Source organism: Cylas formicarius, unplaced genomic scaffold (assembly GCF_029955315.1).
Source record: "Cylas formicarius isolate icCylForm1 unplaced genomic scaffold, icCylForm1.1 PGA_scaffold_10__41_contigs__length_53128322, whole genome shotgun sequence".
NCBI classification, from domain to species: domain Eukaryota; kingdom Metazoa; phylum Arthropoda; class Insecta; order Coleoptera; family Brentidae; genus Cylas; species Cylas formicarius.
Genome location: NW_026844214.1, coordinates 50,120,491 through 50,142,591, shown reverse-complemented (window position 1 = coordinate 50,142,591; position 22,101 = coordinate 50,120,491). Strand labels below are relative to the sequence as shown.

Genomic DNA, 22,101 nt, shown 5'->3' with positions numbered 1-22,101 from the left:
ATAACTTAATTTTGGTTTCTTTAATAGGACTAGGCAGCTTGTAATTTTTGCTGCTTCGAAGGTGTCGAAAAACATATTTTTATCAAAATATTGAATATTTCACACTGTAGACGATTTTGTGCCGTGTCAAAAATATGTGGAATATGAAATTAATTTTGCTTCAAAAATAAGGTTAATACATCATTTTATAAATATTGACCAGTGTTTGTTCGGTCCGTTGTAATTTGGCGCAGATTTCAATCCCAATCCCGAGCTAACTTCAGCAACCTGTGTCCACTTGGCTAACGTTGATTATGTGGCTCTTGAAAACTCATTACGTTGGAAAACGCTTAAAGTTCGTCGTGACGAGGCCGACCTCATGCTGCTGTTCATAGTCATGAATTCCATTTTTTTTGTCCCTCCATTCTGTCAAAAAATAGTTTTTTGGCACGCAAACGAGTAACTCGACTAACTAGCACATTTTTTCTACAGTGATTTTCACAAAAATTGCTAATAACTTTTGCTTTAACTACGGCTTTATCCACGGCTCCAAAGTTCCGTTCCGTTCATGTTTTAGTTCGGTCATGGTCAACTAATATTCTAGCAATAGTCTTAGACAGAAAGAAGGGTAAGTATTGGAAAAGTTCAAATAAATCGCAAAGTATTAAAAATTAATAATATATATGGCGAGCCATTTGAGAAAAATGAAGATTTCTCAATTTAAAATGATCCAAATATTTTGAACACCCTTTAGTATCAATTTCAAATATCTTTTCGTCATCTTCGAATAACTTCAATTATGACTGATCTGAGTGATTTACATTCAAAAATAAAGGCGCCATCTTATTTCTTTTGCAAGCGTGAAAACTAGTACTTTTTTAGAAAAATTGAAAGACTGGATAAACTATTAGGATTACGTGTGCATTATTATTTATTATTATAAAAAAGTTTAAGAACTTTAAAACGAATTCGACCCAAGAATTCAAAAATAGAGAGTTTTATTTAGTTTTATTCGTCACGCTTTTTTGGGCCACCACGTATACTTTAAAAAAAATTTAAAATTTTCCTTTTTTTCTTTCTTTCGTCTCTCATTTATTCACCCTGTATTGGCTTTATTTGACAGTGGCTTCGCAATAAATTGGGTTAACAACAAACTAAAATTAATCATGCCCCAAATTAACTAACGCAACGAGACAATTAGATTTGGCAATAACATCTTGTCTAAATATATCAATATGGCTTGTTTATTTCTTCCTCCAACTACCTGTAATTTACCAATTAAATTTATAAATGACTTATAACTTTCATGTGCGAGCCGCCATCTAACTATTAAAAAAACTAACCTACCTGACCAAAACTGAACAGAAAAAAAAATAATGTGAAGAATTCATCACCCGAATCGCTTTATTTTATTTTATATTAAGTACAGGAACATAAAACTTTATTTTCATTTTAATTTAGCTCGTTCGGCAACATTATGTAACATGCTTAAAGGAAATTTGCAGCAAGAGCCTGCAGCTTGAAGCCTCAGGTAGGTTCTAATTCTATTATTATTAACGTGGATATGAGACGAATGTAGGTTATTTAACTCCCACGGTTTCCTTGAATTGTAAAAGGTAGTATCCTTCTGGGTCATATTTAGCGGATAATTCTCCCCACCATGCTGGTTGATCGTGGATCAGATAATCGATGATCTTCTGAGCGTTACGCTGCTGTCGTTCCGTGCATCTACTGCAGTGGGTCTCTATGCTATCCGGCAACCAATCTAAAAACGAAAGCTACGTAAATCTATAGAACCTTGGGCAAGAGATAAACTGCAGGAATTTCGGAGGAATTTCAACTAAATATAGAACCACTCTATGGAGTTCCAGGATAATTATACGTACAAAAGGCATTAGGGTTCAATTATCAAGCAATGCTAGTGGAATTCCATCACATTGCAAAGGAATTATAAGGAGTAATGGCAAATATTTTGAATGATAATTACACTAATTACACAAGAATTCCAAGGAATTCTTCTAGAAATTCTAGATGAAATGCAAGGAATTGTGGCTATACGGGTGTACACTATTAAGCAATTCCTGAGTAATCCCATCTAATTGCAAAGGAATTATAACGAATTCTGCAAAAAACTTCAGAGGAATTCCAAGAAATTCTTCCAGAAATTCCAGATAAACTGCAAGAAATTACGACGATAAGAGGTGTTACGCTGTGTATTATTAAGCAATGCCAGAGGAATTCCATCTAATTTCAAAAGAATTTGAAATAATTTTAAGTATATAAGCTAATTGGGACGAATTCGGAAAATAAGGACCGGTCCTAACCACTCTAGTCCAGCCGATCAAAGTCAAATAAAATTAATGACGCTCGTCTCAGACAATTGTCAATAGAACGAACCACTAAAAAGAAAGACATGATCACTTTAGTATTATCAAATAAATACTATTATTTTTAAACTTACCATACCTAATAACAAATTATTATCTACAATTTACCTACGTTTAAGTTGATCCTCCTCGGCAGTACACGCCCCTAAGTCTAGCAGGCAGTCGATGTAGTTTCGCAAGAGCCTCTCGTTAGCTAAGATCGCGTCGATGTCTACGTTATCATATTTCGCTGAATATTTTTCTTCGTATGGGTGGCCGTAGCATAAATTTATGACGAGGAAAACCACAAAAATCATTCCCGTAATATTCATCGTGTAAATGACGCTCGTTTTCTAAACTGGTCGGAAAAGTGACGCCTCTATTTATGTTGATATCAAATCTGACGTTAATAGTTGTAATTTTTGACTTAATAGCTGATACGCATGCATATTTTTTGTGAACCTTTTTTCCAAGGTAGCCATTATTATTGGTGCGATATTACACGAAGTCTATTTAGCACAATTTAATTAGAACAAAGAATGTTCATATTTTTACAGTTATGGGTGCCTTTATAAAATACACAATGTTAGTAGGATTGTAGTATTTTAAAATTAAATTTTTCTACTCCCGCCTGTAAAATACCTGATTACCCCCCGATCTGGCGTGCGGGAAGCGTCACTTTCCACGTCAGCTTCGTTTCCCACGAATCCGAGCCACTTCGGACATTTGCGGGATTTTACCGCATGGATTTGTGAGCAATCGTATGTTTTCGGAGGCATTTAACCAAGAAAATTAAAAACTAGTATAAAACAAGTCAATAAACAATTAGCTCTAAATGTAACAGAATTAACATAACCAAATCCTGAAAAGTGTAGTTTATTGTCTCATGGCGGCTACCGCAAAAATTTCTCCTTTGAAAATATTTAACAGCAACTGTTAAATATTAAAAATACATGTAGAAATTGCATTGTGTTTACCGGGCATTAGATGTTAGTATAAATTCACACAATAATTTAGCCATATTTTATTGCAACTTGGATTCAAATGTAAATAACCAAAAATAGATAATCATAACCACCAAAAATGTACACAAAAATGTCACAGACTGTTAGTAGTCTCTGCCAATAGAATTCCTAGCTCGGTGTTGCCAATTATATTCGGATTTCAGAGACTGATTTTGCGTTCTTATGAAATATAGTCAATTTTTGCAGGAAAATTACGGCAATGTGACAATTCGGTTAGTTGGGGTGACGCATGCGCAAAAGACACCTTCTCTACGAAAATGTCATAGCCACCTGCGGCGCATCACTTTTTACCGTATATATTATCTTAGAGCTATATGGCTCTAGCCAATAACAATAGGTAATAACATCGTAAAAGTTTTATTGTTGTTTTATTATTATCTTTATTATTGGAAAAAAATCATTTTCCTTAAAAAAAAAACGAAAATGCCAAAAATAACCAATTGGTTTTGAATGGGTCTCCGTGGTTAAATTTAACTTTATACCGGTGATGCAGCAGCTGGTTCTCCACATAAAATACTAGTCAATGTACCGAAATGTAACTCTCAAAATTTAAGTAATCTGGGGGCTGGAGATAGATAGACAGATAAATATTTAATAAAATAAAATAAATAATAAAATAAAATAATCCGAAGATACCAGTGAAGTTTTATTTTTAAAATTTAAACAACCTTCAGTATTAACACTCTGCGAATCAAACTGCAATCAAACAGGCAACTTGAACAAAATTTAAATATAAAAAATATTGACTGTAAAAGTCAGTTTATACTATTAAAAGAAGCACAGTTCACAAAAAAAATAATTTCGAAATTCTCTGTAACAAATATAAGCAATTAAAAATTGTACAATTTAAATCCTCTTTGAAACGCGATATCATTGGCTGTGACCGTATTAAAGTAAATCCTCCTTTAAAAAATTTCGTGATAAATATAATGATTCAAACGTTTTGAATCTATCCCCGTAGGCCGATTTTTTCTATCACGTCTAGATTTTTCGATATGATTTTTTTGTTATATTTCAAAATTTTGTTTTTTTTTTTTTTTCAATTTTTTTATTCGTCAACGTTACAAACAGTAAATATACATACAAAATGAGTTTCAGAGAGTTGTAAGAGAAAGGAGGGAAGTGCCGAAGGTGATTTTTATGGTAGTAAATAAGCGCATGCGCAGTATTCATTGTGACACTACAACAGTTCAGTGAAAACTTGTCGTTAATTAAACCGATCCGGTTAAAACAGCTTATAAGCTATATTTTTTACTGTAAAACTCAAGCCGCCACATTTGTTTATTTCCTTATAATAATTTATACTTTAATAATATTGTTTTTTGATGAAGTAAATATTAAATTAAAAACCTAGGTGTGGTACTTATTTGTATATCAGATTCCGTGTTTAGAGCATAATATAAGATGAATTAATGCATGAAAACAAGAAGGAGAGAATTTTTTTTTTGCAGAGCAGTCTAACTTAAAGTGTTCCTTATTTTACATAGATTTGTAAGCCATTCCTGTGAGGACTGCAATAGGATGGGGGCAGCTTCGAAGAGTTCAAAGTGTTTGCAGGGTTAAGGCTAAAGTGACATCTGGTAGATGAATAAAGAGTTTATCTAGCGTTTTACGGGTTGTACTCAAACACCATATTGTTTTTGTGTTACTTCCATTATATACATATAAAGCACACTGAGCACAAATACAAACTGGCGTAGGTTAAATATAAACAACACGAACCAAAAATAAACGTAAATAATGTAATTCTCAGCCCATAACCTGAGAATAACACTATAACATATTGTATTGGTCGAAAAAAAGCGGTATGACGTCACGATCATTTCCGCGCGTTTAGCGTGGTTCAAACGGACTTGCCGGGCGTCACGACTTGAATTATTTATTGCAACTTAAATATTGGGTTTTAAGTTTTTATATTTGGTATACATAAACTAATGCACTAAAGAAATAACAAAAATGTTCAAGTTCCCTATTTCACATATCAAAGAACGTCTTAATATGTTTTTAATTTTCCTGCGATATTAATGCGTAGACATATAATCATTAAAATTATTACGCACATTTAGCAGCACCATGACAAATATAGTTAAGTAAACAAATCGTCCAGCTCTTCCTTGAATAACAATTTTGGATCATATTCAGACGACTAAAATACTAATGAAGCTACTGCCTATCCACTTGATTCTTATTAAATGACCGCAAATTAAAACAAAATAATTTTATTTTTTTTAACTGTTAATTTGCACTAATATGCATTAGTTTGTTGCCTAGGCGTGTAAAAAACGAATCGACCTTGAACTCGAACCACAAAATACCGAGCAGAAAGTAACAAAAAGGCTGATCGATAGTTGTCTTTTATTTTATAAATATATAACACGACGTTAAAAATTTGTCTCAATATAATTAAAAACCTTCGGATTTGATTTCCGCTTCGTATTTTTTCCTGTAGGTGCCGTCTGGATCGAAAGTTTTTTCCAGTTCCGCCCACCATTCGGGTTTGTTTTTGATTAGGTATCTGGCTACTTTCTTGGCGCCGTTTCGCTGCGTCTCGTTACATTTCGAGCAGCCTGTCTTGATGGCGTCCGGTAATACCCCTGCAATAAAAATTCAACTCTATAGGGTACATTTTTCGACTGACAGGGGTACCGAAAAAAAAATAAAAATAGGTTAAAAAGTGGATTAACACGCAGAGCATACAATTGGTCAAGCGAGGTGATGATTCCATTGTATTATTTTAAGCAGAAAGAAGACTATTTTAATAAATATCCTAAGAGTAAGATTTATTTATGAATCTGTATCCTTAAGCTTCCTATCCACTTTTTGAGACACGAAAAAACGGAAATAATTATAACTTAATGTGGGAAATAAAATCTTTTTTTTTTTGCGGGATTACTTTTACTCTACATTGAAAACAACATTTTAAGATTTATACGAAAAACACTTAGCATTTGAAGATTATTTTTAAAATATAAAATTTTCTGTTTGTTTCATAACGGATTGAAGGTTGTTGTAATTTTTTCCAAACATTCTAGACAAGAAAAACTGATATAAATAATAACTTGAAGTGGAATTATTGCAATAATATCATTTCTTTTAATCCACTTTCAAAGCATTATAAGGAGGTTTATATGAAAAACAGCTCAGCATATAAAGATTATTTTCAAGATTTCACAAAATTCTTCAAAATTTTGATCAGAATATAAAATCGTCAAGGGAAGTGATGTTTTTTTTTGCATTATTTTAAGCAGATCAAAGGCTATTTTAATAAATATCTCAACTGTAAAATCCATTTGTTAGTCTGCATCTTCGAACACTTCCTAAAGCTTCGTACCCACTTTTTCAAACATTCTATACATAAAAAAATGAAATCAATAACAATTTAACTTAGGACTATTGCTATAAAAATTTTTTTTGTGGAGATTATTTTGAAGGTATTGTTTCCTGTTTGTTTCACAACTTTCAACGAATTTATAATCAGAACATACAATTGGTCAGGAGAAGTGACTGTTTTAATGCATTATTTTAAGCAGAACGAAGCCTATCTTATTGGATATCCTAACTGTACGATCCATTTGTGTGTCTGCATCCTTCCCTGTAACATTCCATATATCAACGAATAATAGTATATTATTTAACGAGCGTATTATGAAGGCCATAATAAACGAGGATGATTTATAAAACGAGCCGCTTGCGGCGAGTGTTATAATCATCTGAGTTTATTATGGTCCATAATACTCGAGTCAAATACTATACTTTATCTACAACCATCCACTTATATAGGGTACCTCACCGGAATTGAAATGTGTCATTTTATTGTGAAAAAAAACTATACATGGGAGAAACCTGAAAATCCGGTAGGAAGCTAATGCTGATGGCAGAGCAATTCAGCTAGAATATTCTCAAGATGGTGGCACTTCCGGTTAGGCCGGAAGTGGATGTTAACTTGCTTTATATGAAATGGAACATAATATCATACATTTTTAGATTCTACCATTCACTCAATATCAACACTGGTTACTGTTTATGTATGCTGTTTATGTTATATGTTTATGTGTTATGAGTTGTGATGTAATAAGGAATAAATTCAATGAAAGTCCTGGATTGAACATTTAATAAGTTTAATAATATTTAATTAACATTTACACTTCAGCACACAATTATTTTTAAATTGACGCTTAATAGGATCATTATGTATTACTCTGTCTATTTCATAAAATTGATTGTTATATTAGGGCAGTTATTGAAATTCATAGTAGTTGGTGTAGTACCAATACTAATGTCCGTGGTGTCTTTACTAATCGAAAAAGTGTTATGAGAAGATTCGCTCGTAATAGTAGACATACCTGGATATTGTGAGGGGGTAGAAACAAAAGTACTGTTATTAATATTACAATTAGGGTTGATTTGACTTAATATTTTAGTAGCTGCATCGGTCTTGTTCTTCTGCGAGTCTGCAATATAGCCTTCAGCTACAGAAGCCGACTTCCAGCCTCCGTGGCGCTTCAGAGCTGTCATACTTGCCCCTGCGTCGACATACAATGTGGCTGAAGATCGTCGTAGACAGTGCCCGGTATATCTTTCTGGGTTTTTGATTTGTAAGAAACTTGCAATTTCTCTGCCCATTTTGGCAAACTTGTTAATGCCGATAACTTGTTTTGTGCATTTTCCATTTTGAAAATTCATAAAAAAAGAATCTGATGCATTTGGCAGTCTCAGATTTGCATATTTTTTAACAATATCATGGAACTTCTCAGTAATAGTAAAATTCCTAGGGATCTTGGTCTTCGTAACGGGAACTATTACTCTAGTGCAACCTTCATAAAATGTAACGTGTTGTATTTTCATTGCATGTAGTTCATTTGAGCGGCATGCACCCATCACTCCCATAATTAATGCAACCTAAAAAATTAACACCTCTTGGTAAATACCGTAGGTATGTAACGTCTTATCATTCCTTACCTTTGTAGCCAAATATTTTGTATCAGGAGCTTCATAAATAAATTTATTTATTTCCTGTCCGGTAAATGCCTTAGATTTTTTGGGTTGATAGCCTTCTGATTGTCTTTTTAATAAAGCATGTAGCTTCGCGTAGTGGTCGATCTTGACATTGTGTTTAATATAAAGTGTGCTTTTCAGCATGGAATAAAACGTCCACAAGGAGGACGACTTATACTTTTTAGCCAATTCTTTGAAATACACTAATAATGTATCTTCAGAGAAGGAGGTGGCCTTGTTTCTTGATCGCCAATCCATGAAATTGTTGTAGGCAATTTCATAATTGTTTCTTGATTTCTTGGGAAGTAAATCCAGAGACGCAGCTTCCGCTGCCGCTCGAATTTCCGGGGGTGTTAGTACTTCGTTTTCAGAATCCATTTTTATTAAATCTTATGTTTTAATTGCAAGGCGAAATTTTAAAGCTTCTCTATATGAATATTATTTACTTTACAATTATTATTTCATGAAAGAAAATGTTTGTATTCACGATGAGCGTCGCGTCGGGTAAGCTGTCGCTATGGATACCCGCTGCGCGCTGTCAGATTTAGCCTGCACGGCCTACTAATTCTTTTTAATTATTGTCATATTGGTTTGTATTTTTTGAACTGTTTTTGAATAATAGAATTGAATTGGTAACGTGTGTATGACTTTAATATGGGTAACTTTATAGTAAATTTTCATAAAAATAATAAATGAAATGTGTGAATTCTGCGCCGATTAATTGAAGCCCGGATTATTAAGAATTCCAGAATATTTTATTACACTTGTTGTTTTATGATATAATTACACTTGTTTTTTTATGATATAATTACACTTGTTGTATTATGCGTAGCATAATACTCTCACTGTCAGAAGTATTATGCGTCTATTATTAAATGGTTGTAGATAAAATAAATAATAACTTAATGTGTGACTATCGATATAACATCATTTTTTTCTTGTGTGGCCTCTTTTACTCTGCATTCAAAACATTATTACAAACTTTATACGAAAAACGGCATAGCATTCAAATATTATTTTAAACATTTTTTGTTTGACACCATTCAATGAACTTATAATCAGAACATACAATGGGTCAAGTGAAGTGATGGTTTCGTTCCATTGTTTGCAGCAGAACGAAGACCACTTTTATAACCTGAGAACCACGTATCCTGGAAGAGTTCCTAACGCTTCGTACCCACTTTTCGAAAGATTCTATTCAGGAAAAATTTGAATAAATAATAACCTAATCTTGGACTATTGATATAACAATTTTTGTTCCAAGGTTTCTTTTATTCCATATTCAAAACATTTTACACCTTAAAGATGAAGTGATGATTTTGTTTCATTGTTTGTGACTCTGTATCTGTGTCATACGAATTTTAAAAAAATACTTTTATCTCCACTTAACTTCACAAAGCTTCGCAGCAACTTTTAATAAATAAATAATAACAATGTGGGACTGTTGGCATAACATTATTTTTTGTTGGTGGTTTCTTTTACCTCCCATTCAAATAGTTATTAGAAGGTTTATACTAAAAACATCATACATTTAAAGATAAGAACAAAGAATCGAAGCTATGATTTCGTTTAATTTTTATATTCAGAAGAAACGTTATTTTAACAAATATCCTAATTGTAAGAACCATTTGTGAGTCTGTATCCTGGCAGACATCCCAAAATTTATTTACCTACTTTTTGAAACATTTTATACACAAATACATGAAATAAATAATTGTGTTGTTGAGAGAACATTACAAGAAGACTTATACGAAAAACAGCTAAGCATATAAAGATTATTTTTATGGTTAAAGTTTCCTCTTTGTTTCAAAACATTTAACCAAGTTATAATCAGAACAAAAAATCGGTCAAGTGAAGTGATGGTTTTTTTTGCATTATTTTAAGCAGATCAAAGGCTATTTTAATAAATATCCCAACTGTAAGATCCAGTTGTGAGTCTGTATCTTCGAAGATTTCCTAAAGCTTCGTAACTCACTTTTTCACACATTCTATACATAACAAAATGAAATAAATAATAATAATATGGGAAATAGAAGACCAAATTGAAGCTATGATTTCATTTCATTTTTGTAAGCAGAACGAACACAATTTTAATAAATATCCTAACTGAAAGACCCACTTGTGACTCTGTATCTGTATCCCAGAGCTTCGCAGCAACTGTTCAAAGCATTTTATACATAAAAATAAATAAATAAATAATAATGATGTTGGACTATTGATATAACATCATTTTTTTGTTGCGTGATTTATTTTACTCCATATTCAAAACATTTTACACCTTAAAAATTCAATGATTATGGTACATTGTTGAAGGGATGATTTCATTACATTTTTAATAGCTGAACAAACATTATTTTAATAAGTAATCTGACTGTAAGATCTTAACCCATTTTTCGAAACATTATATACATGAAAAAATGAAATAAATAATGACATTTGAATTTAAAAAAATACTTTTATCCATACTTGACTTCCAAAAGCTTCGTAGCAACTTTTTAAAACATTCGAAATAATAATAGCTTATTTTTGGTCAGAGGTTTCTGTTGGTTCAAATTTAAAACATCGTTAAACATAGTTCAGCGATTACCATAAAGAGTGTTTTTAAGGCAACTGGTATTACAGGCGAGAAAGAAATACAGAAACACTTTTATATACAACGTTGAAGCGAAAGGAACTTCAACCTTAGTACCACTCGACGTTAATATCTAATTAGGGAATTCAAATTGCGTTGTTTTTGTGTGTGGAAATAGCCCATTACCGATTTACAATTATTTCCGATGTCATTTAAATGGGCAATTAAGTTAATACCCACGGTGTATCGAATTCTCTCGAAACGCTGATGATATTTGCTTACTTTCTTATGCTTTCCATGTGAATTTTATAAATTTTGACAAATTAGTTATTACAAACTTCTACTTGAAATTGGGAAATTAATGAATCATTAATTAAAAATTAATTATATAGTTAAAATGAGACGAAATAATACAACCTACCAAAAGAATAGCTTCAAAACATAGTTAACATTCTAAAAGATAACTTCAGTCCATTGCAAAACAAGTAAAATTGCTAATGCGGGTACAATAGAGTATATGAAAACGAAGAAACAAAATACAATACTAAGCACTAAATTTTTAACAATCTTTACTGATGATTAAACCAAAAGCTTGAGGATATTTTCTTAAGGTCGTGGCAAAGCTAGGGCCTTTTGTAATAAAGGGTTTTACGTCAATGTTGGTAGAAAAATACAAAGAACACTAATGATGGGTGTGCTAAATTTCAAAAGAAAATGTCCATGAAACGCGAAATTTCTTGATATTCATTAGAATTTTTCGCGAAGAGATACGAGGTCGGTTAAATGGGAGCCAAGTCGCCCAATTTAATGCTGAATAAAATACTTTTTTGAATTTTGAATAATTCCGAATAATTCCAAAAATATCCGAAGAAAACCGAATTTTTTTATTTTGGTTTCTACTGTCTATTTGTTAAGATAACTTAAATTTTAAAAGACATTTTCATGAGCACTTTTTTTTGCTCTGCAATTCTGATTTGACGTTTAGGCTGCTGGGGACCATCATCATCATAAGGTATTTAAATACGGAACTGATTTTTTTTTTCAATTAATTCCTTCTTCTTCTTTCGATGCATATCCACTCTATCTTGTATATCTTGTAGTCCTGTCCACTGCCTGATGTTTAGCAGCCAAGACATTTTCTTCCTTCCAACTCCTCTATTTCCTTCAATTTTACCTTCGATCAGTAGGTGCAAAAACTGTTATTTGTTGTTTCGCATGATGTGCCCTAGTTAAGCCATTTTTCTCTTCTTAATTAATTGAAATAGTTAGTGTTGTTTGCTCTTAGAATTTCTTCGTTTGTTAATCTAGCCGTCCAGGTGCCTTAAGGATCTTACGATGTGTAGAATCAGCATAAAAAAAATTTTTGTTTGTTTGTATGTCCGTTCTCCGTTTTCCGTTTCTCCGTTCTCTGTTTCAGGGTTTTTCGATGATAACTTCGGGACGGTTTGAGGTACACGGTTCAAATTTTGCTCCTTTTTAACCGTCCACGGTGCACATAGGATATATAAAAATGTTTGCGTTCAAGCTTCGGCGTCCATCTTTCTTTTTTTCGATTTCCGACTGTTTTTTGGACATTGCTATGAAACACGATAAGTGTCCGAAATTTGAAGCTATCGACTTCAAATTTGGCAGGCAAATAGGGTTTGGTCCCCTAATGGAACCTATTAAAATTGCGGTGGTTGGGGGGGGGGGGGGGGGGTCTGGAAGTACTTAAAAAGAAACAAAAACTTGCAAGGGATCATTTCTCGAAAACTGTTTACGAAGGCGAAAAAATTCTTGAACGAGAACACGTAGAAAATTTGGCTGCACAATTTCTTATGCCTGCAAATTTTTCAAAAACGTAGAGGGTGCGCCGCAAATTAAAAAAATCTGAAAAATGGGTCCCTAAATTATTGAAGATTGGCGATAAATAAAGGACTGTATTTCAGATATTAGTTTCTTTTACATGGCAATAAAGCTCGCATACCCAGCTCAAAATTTTTGTATTTAAGGTTTTCACCGATATTCCGTGCAATATTAAAAAACGTAATAGTTGCCCTAAATTTCCAGCTATCGACTTCAGATTTGCCAGAGAAGTACGAAGTAAGATAAAGATAAAAAAAGATAAATTATTAGCCGTTAATGAAAACCTATAAAACACGAGATAATTTGGTTTAAACAGTGTCATAAATTGGATCGAGAAAGTTTGGAATATCATCGGAAATCGTTAATACTTGTACAATTTTTTATATTTATCAAAGTTTTTTGCAATTTTGAAATTTTTTATACATGACAGCACTTTATACATCGATTTTGCGAAATTCCCACCCAGCGACGATTTTTCGAAAGTCATCTTGAAGAATGCCTGTCGGTCTTGTTCAATGCGACATTTTCTTTCTTTGTCTGATTCCCAGTCTTCAAAGAGTCACCCCCAGATATTTGAATTTATCCACCCTCTCTAAGGGCATTCGTTAAATGTTATGGCGGTATTTTCAACCATATTTATGTTTCTTGAAATAATCATATATTTTTTTTGGTATTGATACGAACTACATACAGGGGGTTTGTGGCTTTTAACCATCAAGTCTACTACTTTAACTAAATTTACCCAAATTTTGGCAAAGCTTCTGGCCATTGTGCCCCACTCTTACCTATTTATAATGTTATTTATAATAATTATAATTATTTATTAAAAAGTATTGAATACTTATTAATATTAGTATTTTTCTATCGATTAAAATATTTGTTATTGGTATTTACAAGATCGTCGAAAGCTCTGACATTAGGCTAAATCCATAGAATTAACAAACAAATTACATTTACTGTCAGAACCAGATAACATAGCAGTGTTATATAACTCTGTGACTTTTAGACTTTGTTCTGGTTGAGACTGTCTGAAGAACTTCGGTACATACTTCGGTGGTGTAGGTCTAACATTTCAAGTACAAACACTCATTGGTTGAGGTGGGGGTAATGGTTTATTCTGGTGAGGTCTAAATATTTGGGTTAATTTGGTTAGGTCTACTAAAAACAGCAGAATTGGTAGGGAACCTTTGGGGTATACTATTCAAGTTCGGTCTTATATATTTCTTGCCTGTGATGGAAAATTAAAAAAATTATTCCTAGGTGTGAAATTATAACGAGGAATATTTGGATTAAATGGAAAGTCTAACTTGGGGTTTTTGACAAGATGGTCGAAAATTAAAATTGTGGCTGGGTAATTTCAAATTTTAAGTTGGGTGATTTAGAAGGAAGTTTTGACATATTCTAAAAATAACTGATGTTATGTTCTGCGATTACGAATTGTAATTGTATAATAATATGGAATAGCTTTGTTTAGAACTCTCGAGCGGTCCATTTTAACCCTGGCAAAGGGCTAAAAATGGACAAATAACCAGAATTTATAATTATAATTACGAAAAAAAATTTAATCCATAATATTCTTGACTCTAGTTAATAGAAAAATGGTATTGTCTTCTATCGAAATAGTTGCAATCGAAATTCTTAACTAGCAAGTGAATGGACCGCAGTCTCTTTATAGCCGTTTCGCTATTTTAGACAATAATTTGGCTTTATATTTCATAAACCAAGAAGAAAATATTCATCGCGTGTAACTGCTGAAGAAGAGCAACAGATTATTAATGAAGTTAGTTTTGGTTAGTTATATATATATATATATATATATATATATATATATATATATATATATATATATATATATATATATATATATATATATATATATATATATATATATATATATATATATATATATATATATATATATATATATATATATATATATATATATATATATATATATATATATATATATATATATATATTTATATATATATATATATATATATATATATATATATATATATATATATATATATATAGCTTGGAGCTATGGAGCTTCTCAACTAGCGCACTATTCAATAGAAACAATTGCACATTATTGGTCTCTTGACAATCCAAGAATAAAAAAGCAGGTACAAATTCAAGGGGGAACTTCATTCAATTAGAAATTGTGGAATGATGTCTTGCATGCTCTAGATAACCAATCTTTGGTGGCAGCAAGACGGAGCTTCTACCCACAATGAAACGCAATTCTTTAACCAATGGTTTTGTAATTTGGCCCGCTAGGCGCCTAGATCTCAGTCCCATTAATTTTTTATATTGGAAATATCTTAAAGAACCGTTTATTTAAAAATACACGTCACACAATTTTCCAGTATTACGGCAAAACAGAACAATTCATGGAGCTCAATTAAAAATGCAAGGCAAAGCAGGCAAATGCATCCATACAGAATGTTATCTCTTTGAACACTTATGGTTATTAAGTTATGTTTATTTTTAATATGGGTGTCAAAATAGTATAGCACAAACTATTTATGTAACCTGATTTGTTTTTATTTTTGTATCTTATGTTTAATTTCATGGAAGTTTCCGTTAATAACTGGCAACTAAAACATTTATTCTATAATATTCTTTATTTTATTACTTTCTCATCTAAAAATAGTAGTACAGAACTATATTTGGATTAAATAAATATAAATTATAAAAAGGTTGCCATATAGTATTTTAAGAGAGACGAAAGGATTTATTTAAATTGAAAAAAAGATCTAGTCCGTATTCGGAAATTTACAAAATTCAAAATATTTATTTTTGAATAATTAATATATAAATTGTAATATGAATGTCTCCAGGAGGATCACCCCTTAAATTTTTTGCTCATAATTTCCGGACTCCATGGATTTGTAAAATTTTATGGGTAGAACGCGCTCTGTGATTAATCATATGTTTTATTTATAGTGCAGTTTCATACATAACTTTGTAGATGGTGCCAGTGGTACAGATACGATATGGACCTAAGGTTTTGAAGAAATTTTATTGTATATTTTTCTTTTTTATTAAATTATTTAATTATTAAATGTTTTTCCATCACTCACTTTAAAATTGCATTTTTTCTGATACTAATGGCATATTTATTTCTATTTTACGTCTTTGGGGGTATTTTCTATAACTATAGTTTAATATCTATATATAAGGTTGTTTGGAAAGTCATTTCGTTTTTTCCCGTCAGAGGACTTAATTACGTTTTTTCGAAACCAACTTCACACTTAAGCCGCATAACCATTATATGTCTTGTGAGCTGATATTGCAAGGCTTGTGTGTGAAAAAGTTCTATTAATTCTACGCAGTAGTTTTTGGTTGGTGCCCTTTTAAATATGGAGAGCAATAAGCAGCATTTTCGTCATATTTTACTTTTTTACTTCAGAAAAGGTAAAAATGCTGTTCAAGCGAGAAAAAAATTGACGGATGTGTATGGAGAAGGCGTGTTAACAGTACGCCAGTGCCAGAACTGATTTGCAAAATTTCGATCCGGCAATTTTGATGTCGAAGATGCACCACGGTCTGGAAGGCCGGTCGAAGCTGACAAAAATGCGATAACGGCATTAGTTGATGCAAATCGGCGAATAACCACACGAGAGATCGGTGAGAGATTAAATTTGTCGAATTCGACTGTTTATGGCCATTTGAAAGGCATGGGCTTAACCTCGAAGCTCGATGTGTGGGTGCCCCATGTCCTTACGGAGCGAAATTTGTGTCGTCGCGTTGACGTGTGTGATTCGCTCCTCAAACGTCAAGAAAATGATCCATTTTTGAAGCGGATTATTACTGGGGACGAAAAATGGGTTGTATACAACAATGTTAAACGCAAGAGGTCATGGAGCAGAAAAGATGAACCGGCTCAAAGCGTGTCAAAAGCCAACATTCACCAAAAAAAGGTGATGCTCTCCGTTTGGTGGGATGTCAAAGGAATCGTTTTTTTTTGAGCTTTTGCCGGACAATACAACGATTAATTCAAAAGTCTATTGTCATCAAATGGACAAATTGAATGATTCACTTAAAGAGAAGAGGCCCGAATTAATCAACAGGAAGGGTGTAGTGTTCCACCAGGATAATGCGAGACCTCACACAAGTTTGGTCACTCGCCAAAAACTTTTACAGCTTGAATGGGACGTACTGCAACATCCACCATATTCTCCAGATCTGGCGCCTTCCGACTACTATTTGTTCCGGTCCCTGCAAAATTTTTTGGATGGCAAAACCTTTACCTCAAATGAAGATGTCAAAAACCACCTGAACCAGTTTTTTGCCAGCAAGGAGCAAAACTTTTATGAGAGGGGAATTATGTTACTGCCAGAAAGATGGCAAAAGGTGTTGGACCAGAATGGCCAATATATAATTTAATAAAATATTTATTCATTATACGAAAACTGTCTTTCATGTTCCCCAAAAAAAACGAAATGACTTTCCGAACAACCCAATAATTTAATAACATAATATTATTATTATTTACTAATATTAACTTAAAACAATAATAATTTTCTTACCCCTAGATACATTTATGACATTTGTCCTTCCGTTTACTATCTAATTATGCCAAAACTAGAAGTAAAAATGATTATTTCTTTTTTAATTTGCTGCAAAACTGGAGATTAGGACGACAATAATTTTTTGGATGTCGTTTATATATTTATAACTTAGCAACACAACAAAATATTTTATGCTAATACTTGTATAAAAAAATACTAGCTTGTTGACTAAATCGGTAATTTAAATATGTTCCGTTCTTAGCAATATGTCCACACCATTTTTAATTTTTCCCACAGAAAAATGCGTGCTAAAGAAAGTAAACGATAATGAGTTAAGTACAACTTATTTAAAAAAATAGATTCAAAAAGACACAAACTCTATAGAGCTTTTGCAAAAGCAGAAAGTTATAGATAATTTTTTATATCACCAGTAATTTTAAAAGTCAAAAGGTAACGAGAAGCAAGTAGGAAGAGAGTTTATAGTTAAAAGTTAAAAGAAAAGAAAATCAATGAAGAGAAGGAAGTGAAAACAACCTTTACTAAGGCACCATAAGCGCTAGGAAAAGCATTGAGGAAACTGAAAAATGTCGCGCCCCATGTCCAGAAAAACAAAAAGGAATTGTGAAAAAACTAACTTTAACTAGCCACCCAATCCAAAAAGTTACAATTACGCTATAATATGCTTCCTGCATAGATGTAGAGCAAAAGAAATTCAAAAAATATTTAAAAGTTTTACTGACAACAAATGTTTTTTATACTGAATACGAAAATAATAGGAATAATATGTTGGTCTTTTTTGCGTAAAATTTAGTGTTTGTTCTATATAATATTTTTTATGTTTTCAAATTCCCTTGTAATATTGATATTAGTGAATAATTTACTACTCTACTACTTTACTTCATATGTGGTTCTAGACCTTAAAGTTTCATATAAAAATTCGGTAAGCAAATCAACTAAACTAGACCAAGATATGGTAAGGCCAGTATACTACATTACAGAAAGATAAGTTCTCTGAAGTAAGTAACAAGATGACTGAACATTGCCATCGAAAAACACACCACAATTCCTGCAAGAATCGGTAATATTAATGTTCTCATTGTTTGTGACAATCCTAAAATCAATATTCTGTAATCTAGCGTTTTTTTCCAAAAAATAATACCTTAGTTTTCGTTTCAGTTATTGTAAGAGCATGGGCACTAGAAATGTTTGAAACCAGTCGCAAATCAAAATTAATTTCGCTGTTGACCAGCAGTGAGCTTTCAACCATAAAGTATAAATATAACTGCATATCATCAGCATACTGATATGATTTCAGGTGTGGTGTGGGCGCAAAACACTAAGGGACCCTACGTGTAATATTAGAAAATGATGAAAATAAGTAGCATAAGGATACTCTTTGACTTCGTTTACTCAAATAGCTTTGAATGAAATAAATGGCCATCTTGAGATGAAGAACCAAGACCAGATGATCGATTATTCGAAACGAGACCTGTCGCGATTATTTTAATAAGAATATGAATGAAATTTACTATCCAGACCAAAATTTGTGTCAATTTTGAGTCAATGGTGTTATTGCACTTCCTCTACAAGCTCTAGAAAATGGCAGGTGGGAAAGAGAAAAGAGGAAATGTCAAAACTGTACTAAGAAAATTGTTCAAACCAGCCGGCCGTTTGTGTTGAAAATTTTTCCGAATTTTTCTAAATAATTTCTTTTGATATTTCGATTGCTCGTTTTTTTTTGTCAATGCTGCTGAACGTAATGAAATAACCATTTTTTTAAACTATTATCATTTAATTATTCCACCAAGACCGCAAGACGTGGATACACGTCTCTGAGCACTAAGCTGAAAAATTATGCTACACACTTAAACACAGAAAAACACATTTTTGACAACAATTTTGATATTTTACATATAGCCACAAAAAGTAGAAAATTAAATTTATTAGAAGCCATCGAGATTAACAAAATGAGACATTAACATATAATTTGGTTCATGCAAACCAATTCAAAAAAATAATTCGAGAAAAAAACGTATAAAAACCGACTGTTTTTAATTGTCCCGTCCATACCATACTATGGTACCCTGTAATATGGGATGATATAGGAAATATATTATTCCAAAATATTCATTTGATAGCATTATTATTCCGCAATAATATTCATGCGAAATAAAAATTATATACTTATTTAGTTAAAAATTTTATGATTTTTTAATATTTAATGCTTGTGATACGTCGTAATGAAAAATTGTAAAATATTTCAAAAATATGTTAATTTTTAATTAAATTCGACAAACTGATGAAATTACAAGTTAAGGAAAAAAAATTAAAATCGTTTTTTTTTTATTCATCGTTTGACTTACTTTTAAGTTCTTCTCCGTCTTTGGTGCAGCTTTTCTTTCCCATCACGCAGTCGATGTAGTTCCTTAGCAGTCTATCGTTTTTCAAAATGGCGTCCAGATCGACGTTATCGTATTTGGTGGTGTACTTCTCCTCCTGCGGTCTGCAGGAAGCCAAGCCGCATACGGCGGCGAACGCCAATAACAATAAAACTTTCATTTTCGTCAGGTTGATGCTTCCCGAAATGTTAATTTGAAATTTTTAAACGGCCGCTTCCTCCGCCAATGCATTTATATCGACCTATTGTTTCGCGTCCGGGAGGGGAAGGGAGAGGGGACGCCAATTAATTTTTTTGCGTCATCAGAATGACGCCGTCGCAAATCGTCGCGAACAGTTTTCGCGAGAATTGTTTTTTTTTTGTTAAATTAAAGGTCGGTCTTTTTTTCGGCTAATTTTTCGAGCATCAAAAAGGCCATATTGCAAAGTATCGTTTCCAAAAGTCGCAGGGGTCGTTTATAATGTACTAATGTCCTACGAGCTGCAAGTTCGTTGATGATATATCAAGTATTAATTTTTTGCGCCATTTATGCAATTTCAGATGTTAATTTTTATCTTTTAAAAGCTTGAGAAATATGTACTATATAAATACGATTAAGTAAAGGGTGGGCCGTTTATCTTTGGACACTGCGTTATCTCAGATGGAGCCAAAAGTTAAATACAAAAGTTAATTGGGGTATTATAAGCCATTCATTTATTTTAATTTTGTGATTTGTGTTTTACTAATGGTTTGGTTTTTCGTGGGCGAGTCTTAAATTTCTTATTTCTTATTCTATATAAAATTCTAGACACATTTTGTGCATAATGTCCTATACCTAAATCTAACCGTTTTTGACATTTTTTACAAGACTTCAAACATCTAAAAATTTCTTCATTCGGAAGCATTTGTTGTTTCACTTGAATAAGTTTTGTTGTCAACGAAGGACTGGAATAACGGATTTCATAAGAAATTTCGATACATATTAATACAGGGTACGCGAAAAATAAGAGTACAAAAACCTGCGAAAAATCTTTTTTTTTAGATTGAAACTACCCATTTTTTAAATTAAGGCAATTTTATATAAGGTTGTATATGCCCAATATATTTAATTTTTGAAATATTTGTCTATCATAAATATTATGCTGTTGCAATATAAGTTCAGTTAGTGTAAGGTGGCTATGACGGCGTTTGAACAAAACATGTTCTAAAGTGCTGCCACTATGCCACAGTTGACCATAATCTTTCTGATGTGCTTATGAAGATCCAAAGACTATGCATGCATTATTTATACAAAATAAGACCAAGGAATGTTTTTGTTAATTAATGATCAATAAAAAATTAATAGCTTACAAAAGATAATAATAATTAAAACAGTTGTCCAATATGTCCGTTCCTTTGAGCAATACAAGCAATATAAAGTGTTTTTAAGTACATAATAAGGTTCGGCTTTAATCTTCAGGGATCTCTGCAAAATGCAACAAAGCATTAAGTTCAAAGTTCCATGTATTCTACAGTGCTGGTAAATCCTGTAGAAGATCTTTTTATCTGGGCGCTTCCTTAATGGAAATTTTCTAATGTAATCTGTAAGAGCCAGGGTCTGGTTTTTATTCTACGATATGTAACTTTTTAACATATCAATCTTTTCCTTTGTGGTAAACATAATACGCAAGCGGCCTTCTAGCAGTTGTTTTGTTTAAATGCCGTCATAGCCACCTTACACTAACTGAACTTAATAAGGCAAAATGTTTAAAAAGATATATTTCAAGAAATGAAAATATTAGGCATATACAACTTTTTTTAATTACATTTTTAATCTTATTTTACGCGTTCCCTGTATTATTATGTATCGAAATTTATTATGAAATCCGTTATTCCAGTCCATTGTCTACAACAAAACTTATTTATATATTTCAAGTTTTGCAACGGTTAGACTTAGGTATAGGACACTATACACAAAATATGTCTAGAACTCTGCACAGAATTCAAAAATAAAGTAATATACCAGGCGTTCAATTTAAAATAAGAAAGTTTTATGTACAAAATTAAAATAAATTAAATTTAATTAAAATAATTAAATTTTGTGTTTATCTTTTGCCTCCCTCCCTTATAGTTTCTGAGATACGGTAGTGTCCTAAGATAAGCGGCCCACCCTATACAATTCCATGAAGAAAGCCTAGGTACGAGTTTTCACTTAGTATCAAAATTTCTAGTTCTTTTCCGTTCTCTCTTGTCGATAATACAAAAAAATGTGGTTATTTTGTTACTTCCCGAAATATCGCGAAAAATCTCAAACTTCCGGTTTTCATTTTTATTTTTGTATGTCTTTATTTTAAAACTTAACAAAAATCTATTAATACAGTCTCTTTGGAACTTTTTAAAAATCTCTTACGAAGTTTCTTTTTTTTTAAACCATCATCGGCTT

General features: G+C 32.1%; 3 protein-coding genes across 3 annotated transcripts; all 3 read right to left on the bottom strand.

Annotated features, from left to right (window-relative positions):
- Nucleotides 1–1,365: 1,365 nt before the first annotated feature.
- LOC132708082 (ejaculatory bulb-specific protein 3-like) lies at nt 1,366–2,717 on the bottom strand. The gene is made up of 2 exons (XM_060680191.1): nt 2,479–2,717; nt 1,366–1,744 (listed from the first exon to the last, which is right to left on the bottom strand). Exons 1-2 carry the CDS (start codon nt 2,675–2,677, stop codon nt 1,560–1,562), a joined length of 384 nt encoding a protein of 127 aa, XP_060536174.1. The 5' UTR covers nt 2,678–2,717; the 3' UTR covers nt 1,366–1,559.
- Nucleotides 2,718–5,708: 2,991 nt separating this feature from the next.
- Nucleotides 5,709–19,924, bottom strand: LOC132708081 (ejaculatory bulb-specific protein 3-like). The gene is made up of 2 exons (XM_060680190.1): nt 19,666–19,924; nt 5,709–5,964 (listed from the first exon to the last, which is right to left on the bottom strand). The coding sequence occupies exons 1-2, from the start codon at nt 19,859–19,861 to the stop codon at nt 5,774–5,776; spliced, it is 387 nt and encodes a 128-aa protein (XP_060536173.1). The 5' UTR covers nt 19,862–19,924; the 3' UTR covers nt 5,709–5,773.
- On the bottom strand, nt 7,249–8,743 carry LOC132708080 (uncharacterized). The gene is made up of 2 exons (XM_060680189.1): nt 8,330–8,743; nt 7,249–8,269 (listed from the first exon to the last, which is right to left on the bottom strand). Exons 1-2 carry the CDS (start codon nt 8,741–8,743, stop codon nt 7,574–7,576), a joined length of 1,110 nt encoding a protein of 369 aa, XP_060536172.1. The 3' UTR covers nt 7,249–7,573.
- Nucleotides 19,925–22,101: the final 2,177 nt, after the last annotated feature.